The sequence below is a fragment of the Trachemys scripta genome, chromosome 3 (genome assembly GCF_013100865.1).
Source record: "Trachemys scripta elegans isolate TJP31775 chromosome 3, CAS_Tse_1.0, whole genome shotgun sequence".
NCBI classification, from domain to species: domain Eukaryota; kingdom Metazoa; phylum Chordata; order Testudines; family Emydidae; genus Trachemys; species Trachemys scripta.
Genome location: NC_048300.1, coordinates 147,407,789 through 147,422,750, shown reverse-complemented (window position 1 = coordinate 147,422,750; position 14,962 = coordinate 147,407,789). Strand labels below are relative to the sequence as shown.

Below are 14,962 nucleotides of genomic sequence, written 5' to 3'. Positions count from 1 at the left end.
AGGTGCAGGAAATACAGTTCTGTATTGTAATTTAAATGAATTATACAGAGTTCTGTATTAATACGCCTAACAAGGCATCTATTTGTCAAAAAAACATTACCAGAATCTTTTTTTTTTTTTGCTCTGTATTGTTAGACATACTTGCTGACAGATATTTTGAAATAAATTACCAAGATAATTGAAACAGGCATGATTATATTGTGTTTATTTTGACAAAATGTGCAGAATTTTGCATAATTTTTAATTTTTTTGGTGTGGAATTCCCCCAGAAGTCAAATGAAAGATCACAGAGTAAGTATTTGTCCCCATAGTAAACTGGGAGATGGAATTTGAAAACATACTTGATATTTCTGAACTTCTTGCAGGTAGTTGTAGCCATTTTGCTCCAGTTTCATGACTATCACTGGCAGTACAGTGGGGCTCTAAACCTGTTCCCATTCTACCTTAATCAAATAATAATGGCGGAAGAGAATATTATAACTTTACATTTATATAGTATTATTCATCCCAAAAGAAATCATGAGCATTATGGGGTGGTGACCCTCATTATGGCAGTTATCCCATTTTCCCTACATGACCTCGTTTTCACATGTATTGCTTCCCCAGACAACATGGAGGATGCCATTTAAAAACTGCATCCTCTGTGCAGTGTGACCTCATGCACACGTGCAAGATCACATCACATAGAGGAGGTCACACTATGGAGGATGCCATTTTGCGGAGCTAAAAACATCCTCTATGTGGTGTGACCTTGCATGTGTGGTGTCATGCTGTGCGGTGGGCACCATTTTGCAAAACAGCAACCTCTGCATACTTGGGATTACCACAACCCCATCTGCTGATGGAGTTACTCCATTTGGGGTTGTGATCCAGTTTGGGAACTTCTGATTTAACAAAAAGGAACAGCCGTTGCTAATGAAGATGCTTTATTGAGGCAACATAAGACAGGTGCGGTTTGCCTAAGAAGGCTATACTGAGCCTCTAATGGGTTGGAGCTTTGTTGATAGGCGTTTTCCTAATGCTTCTATATTAGTATGTTTCTTGGATTTTATTCTAGGGAGTTCATTTTAATGCATTGTACAGATTTGTTCTTACAGATATGGAATATATATTTATTTTAGATCTCTTTATATATGGAAATTGCACTGCTTTTAAGCTATTGATGTATATGGTTACAATATTTCAATGTCAGAAAAAACACTTTACTATGTAAACTTCATCCTTTTTAAAGTAGTATTAAGCAGAATGAGAACTGGCTGTAAAGACTTTCTTATTGATTTTCATACTTCAAATTTCATAAATGACATTCTCCAGCAATAAGAGGAAGTAAAGAAATTTGAAAGTGGTCAACGTGTCTTGCAGCACGGTCCAGTTGATGAGACATGGACTAGAAATCATAGGACCAGATTTCTGATTTCAGTTCTGACATTCAGTTGCTCTTTAATGTAGGGCAAGTCACTTAACCTTTGTGCCTCCATTTTCCCATTTGTAAAATGGTGATGATCTACCTGGTTAATTAGTGCTGTAAGATCTCCAGATGAAACACATAAGTGGTTAGTAGTAAGAGTGTTTAGGGAACATTTAATGCAGCACTACTGTTGTAACCCATAAAGCTATGGTCTTTTTGCAAATTGTTTATGGACAGAACATAAGAATGTAAAATGTCTGTTAACTCATTTGTGCCTAATGTGGATGAGACTTAGGAGTGAGCTCTTTTAAATGTGTATATATGTTTCTGCTCTGTACAGCTGAATCTGAAGAGGTTTAAAAGTCTAGAAGCAGGACAGAGGATTCAGTAGCAGATTGCCAAAACTGATTGCATAGCTGCCGACTTTTTTTTTTTTTTTTTTTTTTTTTTTTTAAATGTACCAATTCATTGCTGTTGCTGAGGAGTAACTATGAAGCTAGAAAACATTTTCTAGGATCTACAGGTGAAGCAGAAAGAAGTCCAGTCTCTTCCTAGCCCAGGCAGTGTGACAGTAATTGTCTGCTTGGAAAGCTTGTGCACAAAAATTCCATTCTGTGAGGAAAAACCATACAGGAGACATATAGACAATGGGCCAAATTCTGAAAACCAGTGACCAGCAGCATGAGAAGACACCAATCACTGGTAGTGCCTTGGAGCTATTGTAAATTGCTCAGAGAAATTGTCTGCTCTCTTCTTTGGCTTTAGGCCAGTAGAGGGGGTACTTCATCAAGTAATAGTGCTGACAGGAGCAGGACAGAGGCCGGGTTGTAGTACCCCTGTTTATGGGTTTATTACCATGTTTCACCCCTTGGATTGTCACTAAACACTTCATTTTCCCCAATAGATTATTCCTGCTTCTGACTGGAATAATTTGTTGGGAGAAGGGAAGAGATCATTTCAGGCTACACAGAATATGAACATGCAGGCTGCTCTTGCAATGAATTGTTAAATGAGTTTTCTACGCGAATGAATTAAGTACCAGGCCTAAAGATGTTAATGGGGCAGAAATAAATCAGTTTACATAGTAAAAGCAACACCATTGAGGAATCTAGCCTTTTCCACCAGTTCTGTTAATAAAAACTTAATTTACAAATTGCAAAGTTATTTCTGAAATCTCAATACTTTGCGCTTCTGACTTTCTCCTCTCCTTGAACAAGGTTAGCTTCTTATGCCTTTATTCTAGTTTGAAGTTCTACACTCTGTTTCTAAACAGACATCTAGTCTCCTTCAAAATGGATTGGCATCAGATTTTTTTTTTTTTTTTTTTTTTTTGGGCTTGGCTTGGCTGTAGGAACAGGTGTATCCTCTGAAGTTAATTCTGTTACTGTTTCAAGCATATACTGGTAGGAAGTGTCCAACAATGTAGTTTTCTCTTCTCTTGAAGAGTAAGAATATATTTTTCTCTTAGACGCACAGGGGAGGCTGTAACGCTTGTCACTAGGAATGACTGGAGGATTGCATCTGAGCTGATCAGCATTCTTGAAAGAGCAAATCAAGTAAGAATATTTACCTTAGCAGGGCAATGTGTACATAGCTCTCAATTGTTTAAATATGACTAGATCCCATTTGAAATGGTATTTTAGCATAGGGGAGAAGCTTACTGAGAAGCCCGTTCTTAACCGTATCGTTTGTAGTTTCACTGGGAAAATTGGGAGCTTGGGCCCTCCAGCCTTCAAAAAAAAATAAAAAAATCTGAGATTGGACATTCTGGCAATGGTATTTTACCTCAGTTGTAAAAAGAGAAGCCAAAAGAGGCTGCTATTCAGTATGGCAGAGTCTGCCTAACTTCAATTAAGCCCTTCAGCTGAGCAGTGAAAAAGGACTATACAAGGGAGTGGACTGAGTTTTCCGAAAAGGATTCGTTACATGATTGTCCGTAGGTAATCCACTCTTGGTATGCATGTGCCCTGTTTTTTGGCCAGCAGCATCCACTAGGGCCGTGCATACCTGAGTGTCCTTCTGTTTAGTTCACAGGCTTAAAGGGTGGAGCGGGCTCAGCTGTCCCTAATTTCCTTCTTATTACTTGTGGCTCTGAGATGAAACCTTGGCAGTGTCCAGGCCTCAATGCACTTGTGTAAACTGTTTTCCTTGTAGGTACTTGTAAATATGTGTGCAAGGATTAGGATTATGGTGAGGAATATTAGGTATAATTATTTTTCTTCTTCAAGGGAAAACATTTTTTCCCTTGATACAGGGAATTATAACTGAACTAAGTCTCCTGACTTTAAAACCTGCCCCTCCTCTCCCATGCTGCTTAATGATGGCCAGACAAGATGTTTATTTTGTCTCAGAGAAAGGACATACTCAATAAGTTTTTTCCATCTGTAGTCCTTTACAAAAAGGACCAGAAGTTGAGAGAGGCTCACCTCAAACTTCCTTTTAGACTGCTCTGTAGCTTGCCGTAGATCTGTGCAAGCAAAGAAACTTCCCTGTCCCGTCCCCCCCACCCCCAAAAAGCTCACCCTAGGTCCAGAAGTGCTCTAGTAAAGCTTTAGATCAGCAGCTAATTCCTGAGCCCCATCCTCCAAGAGAATCCTGGCTGTGGACTCTGGTAGGACTGTTTAGATCCCCAAGTAAACTTTGATGGGGTAGAAAAGATCATCACTTCTCTGAGAAGCATAAAGGTAGATCACCTGCTGCAGACCTGAGTAAAGTGGTTGAAATTGCCTTACTACTCCCTGTCTAAGGGGGCTTCATTGCCTGGATCAGGTACTACTGGACCCCCAAGGGAGCAATACTGGACCCTTTGCACCATCTTTGGGTGGTACAGAGAGTGCAGTACTGATGATTCATCAGCAGAGTACAGTGTGATGCTGTACCTTGAGAAGTGGAGACGAGGGTTAATATTTTTTTGAACTGAGATCACTTGCACTAGTGGGAGACCACCAAGTATCAGCTGAACCAGCGTCACTGTTGCTGTCCTTGGTCCTGCATGTCTCTTCTACAATGCCAGCTACTACTGCTGCTGTGGTTCTGAGTACCTCTTCAGCACAGGTTGAGCCACATTTGGGGGTGAATTCTAAGATACCCAAACAAGGTAACCCCTCTTTTGGATGAGGAGTGCTTCGTCTCTTTATCTGATTCAAATCAAAATAAAGAATAATCTCCTGATTAATTCCCTAAAGTCATATTCATATGACCCTTAAGACTCAGATTTGAGAGCCACTGTCAAGATCTAGGGGTTACAGAGACAGGCAGTCTTTTTTGGTGACATCCACCTTGGCTCTGGGCCTTTTCCCCTCTAACAGACTGCTGGTCCTACTGGAATGCCGGGTTCACAACAATTGGGACAACCTGCATCTGCACCCGCTCAGAATTAGGACCATTTCTCCTGTACCTTCTTAAGGTATTGTTTCTCAAACTGCACTGCAACACACTGAGCACCTATCAGAGATATCAAAAGAAAAGTATCCTTCCATGGGTGCTCAGTCCGTCTGTGGCTGCTGCTTCTTCATCACCAGGTGAGGCAATGGTTCCTTCAGCTCCCTCTCAAACAATTATAAAAGTTTCAGGACTTGGTCCACCATATAGAAAATTGAATAGAAACTCCTGTGGAGTGGTACTGGAGAGCTCCTGCAAGCTCTTGCGTAATCCCTGGCGACTATGCATGGAGTATGTCTATCAATGAAGCCTTGTTGGAACTGGCAGAGGACATCTGGAACACTCAAACATCATTGCACTGATATCTAAGAAGGCAGATAAACTGTATTAGATACTCTCAGAGGAGGATGGTACCCATAATATCTTGTGTACCAGATTCACTTTCTTGAGAGAAATAGAAAGTCCTGGTGGCCAATGAGAGAAATAGAAAGTAGCAACCAAAAATTACACCAAAAGGCAGGAGGCCAAAGTGTCTGTAATTACTGATCAATTAGCCTGCAATTAAAAATTGCCATTACCCTTTGTTAGTAAGATACAATTACTTGAACTGGTGCAGGGTCTTAGACTTTGCTAATAATAGTCTTCAGGAGAGCAAGAAAAAGTGCAAGTCATAAATTTTCTGAGGGGCAGTTGGTAGTCCTAACATCTTTCCAGGCCACTTTAGATGCCTCCAGTACAATGGCTAGATACATAGCAATTTCTGTCACCATAAGGATAGCATCCTAGTTATGGTCTTTGACACTGCATGGTTGGGAGGTGCAGACAGCAATTGAAGAGCTCCCTTTCAAAGACTCTGCACTCTTTATCACAAAGGCAGCTGGTGCTCTGCACTTTAGAATCCCAGCCCAGGCTCCAATTGCTAAGCATGTACACACCAGCTGCTAGAGGAAACAGGGAAGACCGCAATCTTGTACCACACAAAGATCATGGCCGAGCTTCTTTTTCAGGCAAAGATGCTTGGAATCTCGGAAGAAGAGACATCTTCCAGAAAAGGAAACCTTCAGCTTCTACATACCCTGAACCTGATCTTTGTCCTGAATATAAAGATCATTACAGTTCAGCCACAATCTTGGACAGAGCATCACCTGATTAAGGGCGTGGTCCGAGACTTAGAATCCTAGAATATCAGAGTTGGAAGGGACCTCAAGAGGTCATTTAGTCCAACCCCCTGCTCAAAGCAGGACCAATTCCCAGACTTTCCAGCATCCAGGCAATAAGAGAGACAAATTATCCTGATTCAACCACAAAGACTTGTGGACTCCAAATTCTAAAGCAGTTGTCCCCAAACTTTTCATGGTTATGGCTCCCCCTTACTCCTATCCACACCCTTCTCAGGGGCCGGGAGCAGGACCACAGCACACAAGGGGGGGTGTGGCAGGAGTAAGGGGGCCCAGGCTGAGGCTGCAGCTGGGGTGGGTCTGGGACTGAGAACTGAGCCGTGACTAGGGGGGGGGCAGGACCGGGGCCAAGAATGGACCTGCAGCTGGGGGACGGAAACAGGCCAGGGCTGTGGTCGGGTGCGGGGAGCAAGGCTGGTGCTGGGAGTGGAGCCGGGGTCACAGCTGGGGCTGGAGCAGAGTTGGGGGTGTAGAACCGGGCTGGTTGGTGCTCTCACCCCGCCCCTCATGGGAGCTGGCCTGGGCCCCTCCATGGCCCCCTGAACATTCCTTCTTTTCCCCCCTGGGGGGCACACCCTTCATTTTGGGGACCTATGTTATAAAGCTTGGTGAGGGGCAACAGTACCCCGCTCACAGGAAGAGGAACTGAGGATTTGATGAATCATTACTAAGGCTAAAATTTAGTCACCGCAGTCACGGATTCTGTGACTTTACTGAACCTCTGTGACTTCTTCGGCATCAATTGTCAGGGGCTGAAGGCAGAGCTGGAGGCGGGACTGTGTCTCTGTACTGCAACTGGGTCTGAAACCAGGACCGTGCAGCTCCTTCCCTGTGGCTTGCGGCGGGGGCTATGGCCGGGGCGGCGGCTGCGGCCATGCACCTCTGCCCCATGGCTTGCAGCCAGCTTGAGCGGGGGGTGCTGTGTCCCCGCTGGGGCTGTGCTCCACACCATGGCAGGGGGCTCTGCCTGTTAGTCCCCCCCACCCCATGGGACTACAGCTATCATTCTTTCCCCCTACCTAGCCCTGCCCTCCCCCCATTTATTTTTAGTAAAGTCATGGACAGGCCACAGGCTTCCATACATTTTTTTTTTCTTTATTGCCTGTGACCTAACAAATTCTTAAAGCTTACGTTTAGGCTATAGTACAGGCCAAAAAACCTCCATTTCAGCCTCCATTGAGACTGCCAAACCCTACCGAGCAACAATTGCTGCAAAGAACGATCATCTGAATTTCCAGAAAAGATCTCTCACATTTAGGAAGCCTTCTCAAACCGCATGGATCCACTCTGCCTGCACCCACCAACGAACGTTCCCAGCTACGTTCCCAGAGTTCATTACACTCACTCTTCAAGAAGTTCTAGGTACCCTAGAGAAGTCCCAGCTCAAGATTTGTGAATCCCAACCCCCTACTCTTGAGAAAGAGTCATAAACACCTAGTGCCACTCTTGTCTAAAAGTGCTGACACCTCATCAGAGATACTCTTCTTCTTTCAAACACTCAATCAGACCAACACTGAAGAAACCCACTGTGGATACTTCAGTTCTTGCCAACTATTGCCAAGTGTCAAACCTCCCATTCATGAGCAAGCTCAGAGAAGCTGGCAAAAGGCTACAACTACAAGCTCATTTAACTGAAGCTAACATTCTAGACATACCTGTGTGGATTAAAGCTGGGACATAAAACTCAAACTTATTGGCACTAATGGATGATCTGCTGTTAGTGGACAGACATGCATTCTCATCCTGGACCTCTCTACAGCATTTGACACTGTTGATCATGAGATACTGCTGTCTCACCTGAGAATTGTGGCAGGAGTCCAGGATAATGCACTAAAATTGTTTGAGTCCTTCCTGGAGGGACACACCCAAAAAGTAGTGATGCTTCTCCACCACTAAACCCCTCACTTACAGGGTTCCACAAGGATCAATTCTCTCTCCTGTCCTTTTCATTATCTACATTTTTCTAATAGGTGAACTAGTCTGACATCAACTTAAGTGCCAGCAATATGCAGATGAAACACTGCTCTATTTATCTTTCACAACATGAACATACCACTACAACCAAGATGTCTCAGTGCTTGGATGAAAAATACCTAGATGAAGCTGAACCTGAGCAGAACAGAGATGATGCTGGTGGACAGAGGAAAGTATTTTGAGGAGTTTGCAGTACAGTGCAGTCTCTCTTTGGTTGAAGGTTCACATTCATAACACTGCTCTACAGCCAAAATGCTTCTGAAATAAATGTAGTCAAACTTTACTAATTCTGGGTCACTGAGAACGAAAATGATGCTTAAAATTGTTGATTGGCTCTAGTTTTCAAGATCTGCTATTGGGTCAGTATATACGACCCTGGACTTGGGAATGGTGGAGGATAAGTGAGTTATAAAGGGAAGGGATCTCAATTTAAACCAGAAATGACTAAAATACATCTTTGACTGGATCTATGAATAAATCTATGACTGGGTTTGGACAGGACTTGCTTTTTAGGCAAAACAATGAATGCTGCAATCTGAAGCTGGTATTGCGTCATACATGATATGAATTGCATCACGTTATTCCTAGAAGTCATGGATGATGCAATCATAACAAAGCTTACATCACTCTGCTGAACAAATTGCCCTATATCAGCTCTAGAAATCAGACAGTGTCGTGCTCTCTTATTTGTCAGTGTTTGATTTTGCAAAGGGACACATTTCTGTTTAGCCAAAGTGAGCAGAGATGCCTCGCACCTGTGTGAACAGTGCAGATAACTTCTGCTATGTTTGTGGTGAAGTGACTTTTGCATCACAAAAGCGCAGTATAACCACTATGGTTAAGAAAGCCTATCACCTTTATTTTGGCTGCAAAATTGGAGATCAGGACAAGAGGTGGGCCCCACACATATGCTGCAACACTTGTGCAACAAATCTTTGCCAGTGGTTGAACAGGAAAAGGAAATCTATGCCTTTTGCAGTGCCAATGATTTGGAGAGAGCCAACAGATCATACCAGCAATTGTTCCTTCTGCATGGTGCCTCCAGTTGGGAAAGATGTGTCAAAGAAGAAAAAGTGGACTGTGCATTATTCAAACATTCCATCAGCTATACGCCCAGTACCCCACGGAGAAGGACTGCCAGTTCCTGATGCACCAGAATCAATCTCATTTGAGTCAGATGAGGAAGAGGATGAAACTTCTGGTCCTGAACCATCAATGTCACAGGACCCACATTTTCTCCCATCCTCCTCCTCTGAACCACACCTCATAACACAAGGTGAACTGAATGACCTTGTCAGGGATTTGGAACTACCCAAGAGTAAGGCAGAGCTGTTGGGCTCTAGACTACAGCAGTGGAATCTCCTGGCAGGTGATGTTAGGGTTTCCATGTTCCGTGACCGTCAAAAGGATCTTGTCCCGTTCTTCTTCATGGAAGGTGATCTTGTAGCCTGCACCAACATCGATGGTGTGATGGCAGCCCTAAACGTCGTGGAGACTGTTCATTGAGTCATCGAAGGCGAGTCTTAAAGCTGTTTTACTGCATAATGGCAATGTTTTGCCTTCAATTCCAGTTGGTCATGCAGCCCATATGAAGGGAACCTATGACAACATGGTACAACTTTTGAGGTGCATAAACTATGACCAACATCAGTGGCAGCTTTGTGGCGATTTGAAGGTTGTTGCTCTCTTGCTTGGTCTGCAGACTGGATACACAAAGTACTGTTGTTTTCTCTGCAAATGGGATAGTCGTGCAAGAGATTCCCACTACATCAAGAAAGATTGGCCACTCCGACAGTCATTGGAGCCTGGGAGGAAAAGTGTTCAACATCCACCACTTGTTGAATCAAGGAAGATTTTGTTACCACCCTTACACATCAAGCTGGGTCTGATGAAGAACTTTGTCAAGGCCATTGACAAAATACAAGCAGCTTTCAAGTACCTCCGTGGAAAATTTCCAAGGTTAAGTGAAGCTAAGATAAAGGAAGGTGTCTTTGTTGGTCCTCAGATCCGTGAACTTCTTCGAGATGATGCATTTGACCATGCACTGCGTGGCAAGGAAAAGACGGCATGGAAAGCCTTCCAGTTAGTGGCAATAAATTTTCTTGGAAACAACAAGGCAGGCAACTACAGGTTGTTGGTGGAAAACCTCCTCAAGGCATACAAAAGCCTTGGTTGCAACATGTCACTAAAGATACATTTTTTGCACTCTCATCTAGATTTTTTTCCACCTAACTGCGGAGCAGTGAGCGACGAGCACGGCGAGCGATTTCACCAGGACTTTGCAACAATGGAGAAACGCTATCAGGGCAAATGGAGCCCATCAATGCTTGCAGACTATTGCTGGACAGTGACAAGAGATGCTCCATTTAATGAATACAAGAGACAAGACAAGAAGCGCCGAATAGACCCTGAATAGGACTAAGCTATGTACATAATAGTTTTTTGCCTTTTGTTTCATAATAAATTTTATTTATATAACCCTTTTGCTGATTTTTATAGTGTTACATAAACAGGACAGGTGAAATATTATCATGTAAAGCAACCATAAACATGTGAAAAGACCTAGGTTTACAATTTATGATTAAAACTCTATCTACACAATATACGTAGACGTAAAATGTAAAAACTTAAATATCTTAGAAACAGTAGCCAATCAGTTGTTTTAATTGTCATATTTGAATTCAGCACATCAAAATACATAATAAATAGCACATTTTATCTCTGAAGCAGACGACTTCTCAAAAATTGTAGACCAGTGTAATTGGTCAATTCAGTCTATAGTCTAAGTCAGTGGTCACCAACCGGTTGATCCTAGAGGATCTCCCAGTCGATCGCGGTCTCCGGCAGCACAGCGGGGCTGCCACTAAGACAGGCTCCCTGCCTGCCCCGGCCTCATGCCACTCCCAGAAGTGGACATCGAACCCCAGTGGCGGACGAGCAGGGATCTCCCTCTGCACGCTGCTTCTGCCTATAAGCACCACCCTCGCAGCTCCCATTGGCCGGGAACAGGGAGTTATGGCCAGTGGAAGCTGCGGGGGCTTGAGTGCTTGAAGAGGAGAGGGGCAGCTCACTGAGCCACATGCTGCCCGCCCGCCCTTCCCATCCTCAGGGGCTGCCGGGGCACATTGGCCCCTTCTGGGAACTGCGTGGGGCCGGGGTCGTCAGGGAGCCTGCCTTAGTGGCAGACACGCTGCGCCGCCAACCGGGAGCTGCTGGAAATGCGTGCTGCCTGGCGGAAGGCTGCACCCCAACTCCTGAGCCCCCTCTTGGAGCTAGCACCCCAAATCCCCTCCTGCACTGCAAGCCCCAACCCTGAACCCCCTCCCAGAGCCAGCACCCCCACCCCCTCCTGCACCCCAACACTCTGCCCCAGCCCGGATCCCCCTCCTGCACCCAAATTTCCTCCCAGAGCTTGCACTCCAACCCCCTTCCCCAGGCTCAGCCCAGAGCCTTTTCCCACACTGTAAACCCCTCAGCCCCAGCCTACACCCCGTCCCAAACCCCAATCTGGTGAAAGTGAGTGAGGGAGAGCGAGTGACAGAGAGAGGGAGGAATGGAGTGAGTGGGGCGGGACTTTGGGGAAGGGGCAGGGTAGATCCTGGGTTGCCCTTAAATTCAAAAGTGATCTTGGGCATAAAAAAGTTGGAGTCCACTGGTCGAAGTATTCTTGGATTCGTTGCTGATGCTGAACTCTCACCCAACAGCCGTGAGTAATGCTTTCTACCATCTCCAGTTGGCTAGGAGACTCCATCCCATCCTGGAAAACTAAGAGTTGGCCTCAGTCATTCATACCTTCATCACCTTGGCTGGCCTACAGCAGTGTGATTTACCTGGGCATGAAACCTTCAGCACTTAAACTCCAACTAATACAAAGTGCTGCAACATGTCTCCTCAGCAACACAGGCTACCTTGAGCACATCACGCTGGCTTCCTATAGAATTTTGAATCAAGTTCAAGGTCTTGGTCTTATCTTCAGAGCATTCTATGGCCTGGGCTCAGGATACCTAAAAGACCATCTAACGCCTGGGTACAAAGACCAGGGTTGATGACTTTGCTCCTCTGGCACAGTGGAACTCTCAACAATAAGAGTAAAGCACATCTGTGAGGGAGATTCAACTTTCACCAGTGAAAGTTCAAGACTCTGAGCTCCCCCAGGAACTAAGGACCATCACAAACCTCACCACTTTCCACTTCAAGGGCAAGATGCATTTTTTTTACTTTCCTTTCTCTAATATAAGCACAGCAACAGTATAGTTGTGGTTTGTTTGTTTTTTAAGACACCCTGCCAGAACAGCATACTCCACTGCACATACTTCTCTCTCTGGAGGGACAATGAGAGAACACACATATGACAGATGGGTAGTCACGTTGCTTAATGCACTACTGGAAGGCATTTAGATACAACAGTTATCAGCACAGTATAAAAACTTATAGAATAGAATATATTGTATGCCTGTCATGTTGCGATCATCTTGAAGTAACTGTTCTGACATGTTGTGGGAGAGTTGCCTTACAGACAGTCCATGGGATCTTTATCCTTCTTCTTCGAGTGCTTGCTCATATCCATTCCATTAGGTGTGTGCGCGCCGCGTGCACGATCGTCGGAAGATTTTCTACCCTAGCAACACCGGCGGGTCGGCTGTGGAGCCCCCTAGAGTGGCGCCTTCATGGCGCTGAATATATACCCCAGCCGACCCGGCGCCCCCTCAGTTCCTTCTTACCGCCCCTGACGGTCGTTGGAACTGTGGAGCACTGCTTAGCTGTTCTCCACTCTCCCTAGCTTAGTTAGTCATTCGCAGTTATAGTTATAGTTGTAGTTCTAGTGTTTGCAGTTTAATAGTTAAATAGTTTTAAAGTTGTTCTAGTTGTTATTGTAGTTCAGGGGATTAAGGGGGTCGTCTCCCCCTTTCTCCCCCGGCCGCGGGGCCGGGCTCATGCCCAACGCTCCCGGCTTCAAGCAGTGCGCCTCCTGCGCTAAGCCTATGCCCACGAGCGACCCGCACGACTCCTGTTTGAAGTGCCTGGGAGAGTCCCACCAAACAGATAAATGCAAGATCTGTAAGGCCTTCAAACCAAGGACCAAGAAGGAGCGGGACTTTCGGCTCAGGCAACTCCTGATGGAGGCGGCACTTAGCCCGGACACTCCTTCTACGGGCCAGGCTCCGGCGCCTAGCACCTCGGTGTGCAGTGCCCCGGCGGCACCGGCTATGACGACCACGCGAGTGGCGTCAGACAAGCCTCCCCGGCACCGGACCTCGTCGGCACCGCAAGCACAGCAAGTGCCTCGGCGCCGGTCATTATCCCCAGGGCATAAAAAAGCCCATAAGACGGGGACATCCGTGCCGAAGACGCCGGCTCCCCCAGTGCCGGGGGTAGAGCCGCGTCCGCCGGTGGAGCAACGAAAACAGGTGCCTCCAGCACCGTCGACTCCGGCGCCGAGGCCGTTGAGTCCGGTGCAAATAGCGTCTCCACCGAGGCCGGCGGTGATACAGTGTCTCCCGTCGACTCCAGAGACCTTCGCCGCGGCGAGAGACTTAATAGCTCTCACGGAGCCGGCACCGCCTCAACCACCGGCACCGACTGCACCGTTGACTCGCCCGGTCCAGTCGAGAGGGAAACCTGCCTTGATGCGCCCTCCATCACAAGGGCTGGAACCTCGGCACCGATCCAGGTCCCGAAGCAGGTCCCCACGCCGCTCGCAGTCCCGGCACCGAATATCGTCTCGGCACCGGTCGTACTCGCGGCCAAGATCTTCTTCGCGGCACCGCTCTACGTCTCGGCACCGATATGATCGTCGGCACCGATCAACGTCGAGACGTAGTTCTCGGCACCGCTACGGTCGACGCTCGACGTCGAGGGGCCGCTCCCGGCACCGGGCATACTCCAGGTCCTCATCGAGGTCCAGATCCGACTCCCGGCACCGACGAGGTCATCGGCACCGGTCGCGGTCCCGGCACCGATCGCCGGCACCGCGCAGAGATAGATCATCTCCGGACCGGCACCGTACGGCACCGCAGCCCACGGGGATCGTTTCATCTCTCTCGGCACCGCCATGGCCGTCAAGATCGGTGTCTCGCTCCTCCGAGGACCTGTCGAGATCGGCATACCCCCCTCAAGGGCAAGCCGAAGAACGAAACTTGGGCCATTGGCAGGAGATGGCAGAGGACCTCTCTCATGGACCATCTCACTGGTCGTTTTGGACCCCGTGGGCGTACCACCAGGAGCAAGGGGCTCCAATACCATCGACCTCTCGCTCGAGTCACTCGGTCAGAAGGGCCCCAGAATCCACCATCTCTCGGCCTCCGCCAGGAGGCATGGAGGCTTCCGTGTCCACGCCACCCGACACCATGGACCCAAGTGCAGGTGACGCTCCGGCCCAAGAGCAGGGGGATCAGGACCCCCCCTTGGATCCAGTACCACCGGAGGCATCCTCCTCCTCCTCTCCGGATGAGGCAGTGGCGGGCACTTCATGTACGGGTCCCCCTCCGATAGATCTTCGGGCTCACCAGGATCTCCTGCGTAGGATGGCCCGTAATATGGACCTGCAGGCGGAGGAGATAGTGGAGGTGCACGACCCGATCGTGAATATCCTTGGAGCGGATGCCCCATCGAGGGTGGCGTTACCCCTGATCCGCACGATCCAAACGAATGCGGATACGATATGGCAAACTCCTGTCTCTATTCCTCCCACAGCGAGAGGGGTGGAAAGGAAATACTTTGTCCCGTCTAAGGACTATGGGTACTTGTATACCCACCCCCAACCGTGTTCACTGGTGGTGGAATCAGTGAATGCACGAGAGCGCCACGGCCAGCAGGCTGCAGCGCCTAAATCAAAAGAGGCTAAGCGGCTTGATCTGTTTGGCCGTAAGGTTTACTCAGCTGGAGGGCTACAACTTAGAGCGGCGAACCAACAGGCGCTACTGAGCCGCTACAATTTCAACTCCTGGAACTCTATGGGGAAGTTTAAGGAGTTGATTCCCCAAGAGTCCAGGGAAGAGTTTGGAGCCATGGTAGAGGAGGG

At 47.0% G+C, this 14,962-nt stretch overlaps 1 protein-coding gene across 2 annotated transcripts in view; it reads left to right on the top strand.

Annotated features, from left to right (window-relative positions):
* The window catches only part of DDX43 (DEAD-box helicase 43), a 73,699-nt gene that overhangs the window by 49,671 nt on the left and 9,066 nt on the right, over window positions 1–14,962 (top strand). Inside the window, exon 15 of one of the 2 annotated variants that reach the window (XM_034766206.1) lies at window positions 2,877–2,964. The exons of the other annotated variant lie outside the window; for it this stretch is intronic. Coding sequence (XP_034622097.1) covers window positions 2,877–2,964 — 88 coding nt within the window. The remainder of the gene's footprint in view (window positions 1–2,876; window positions 2,965–14,962) is intronic. 2 annotated transcript variants of the gene reach the window in all.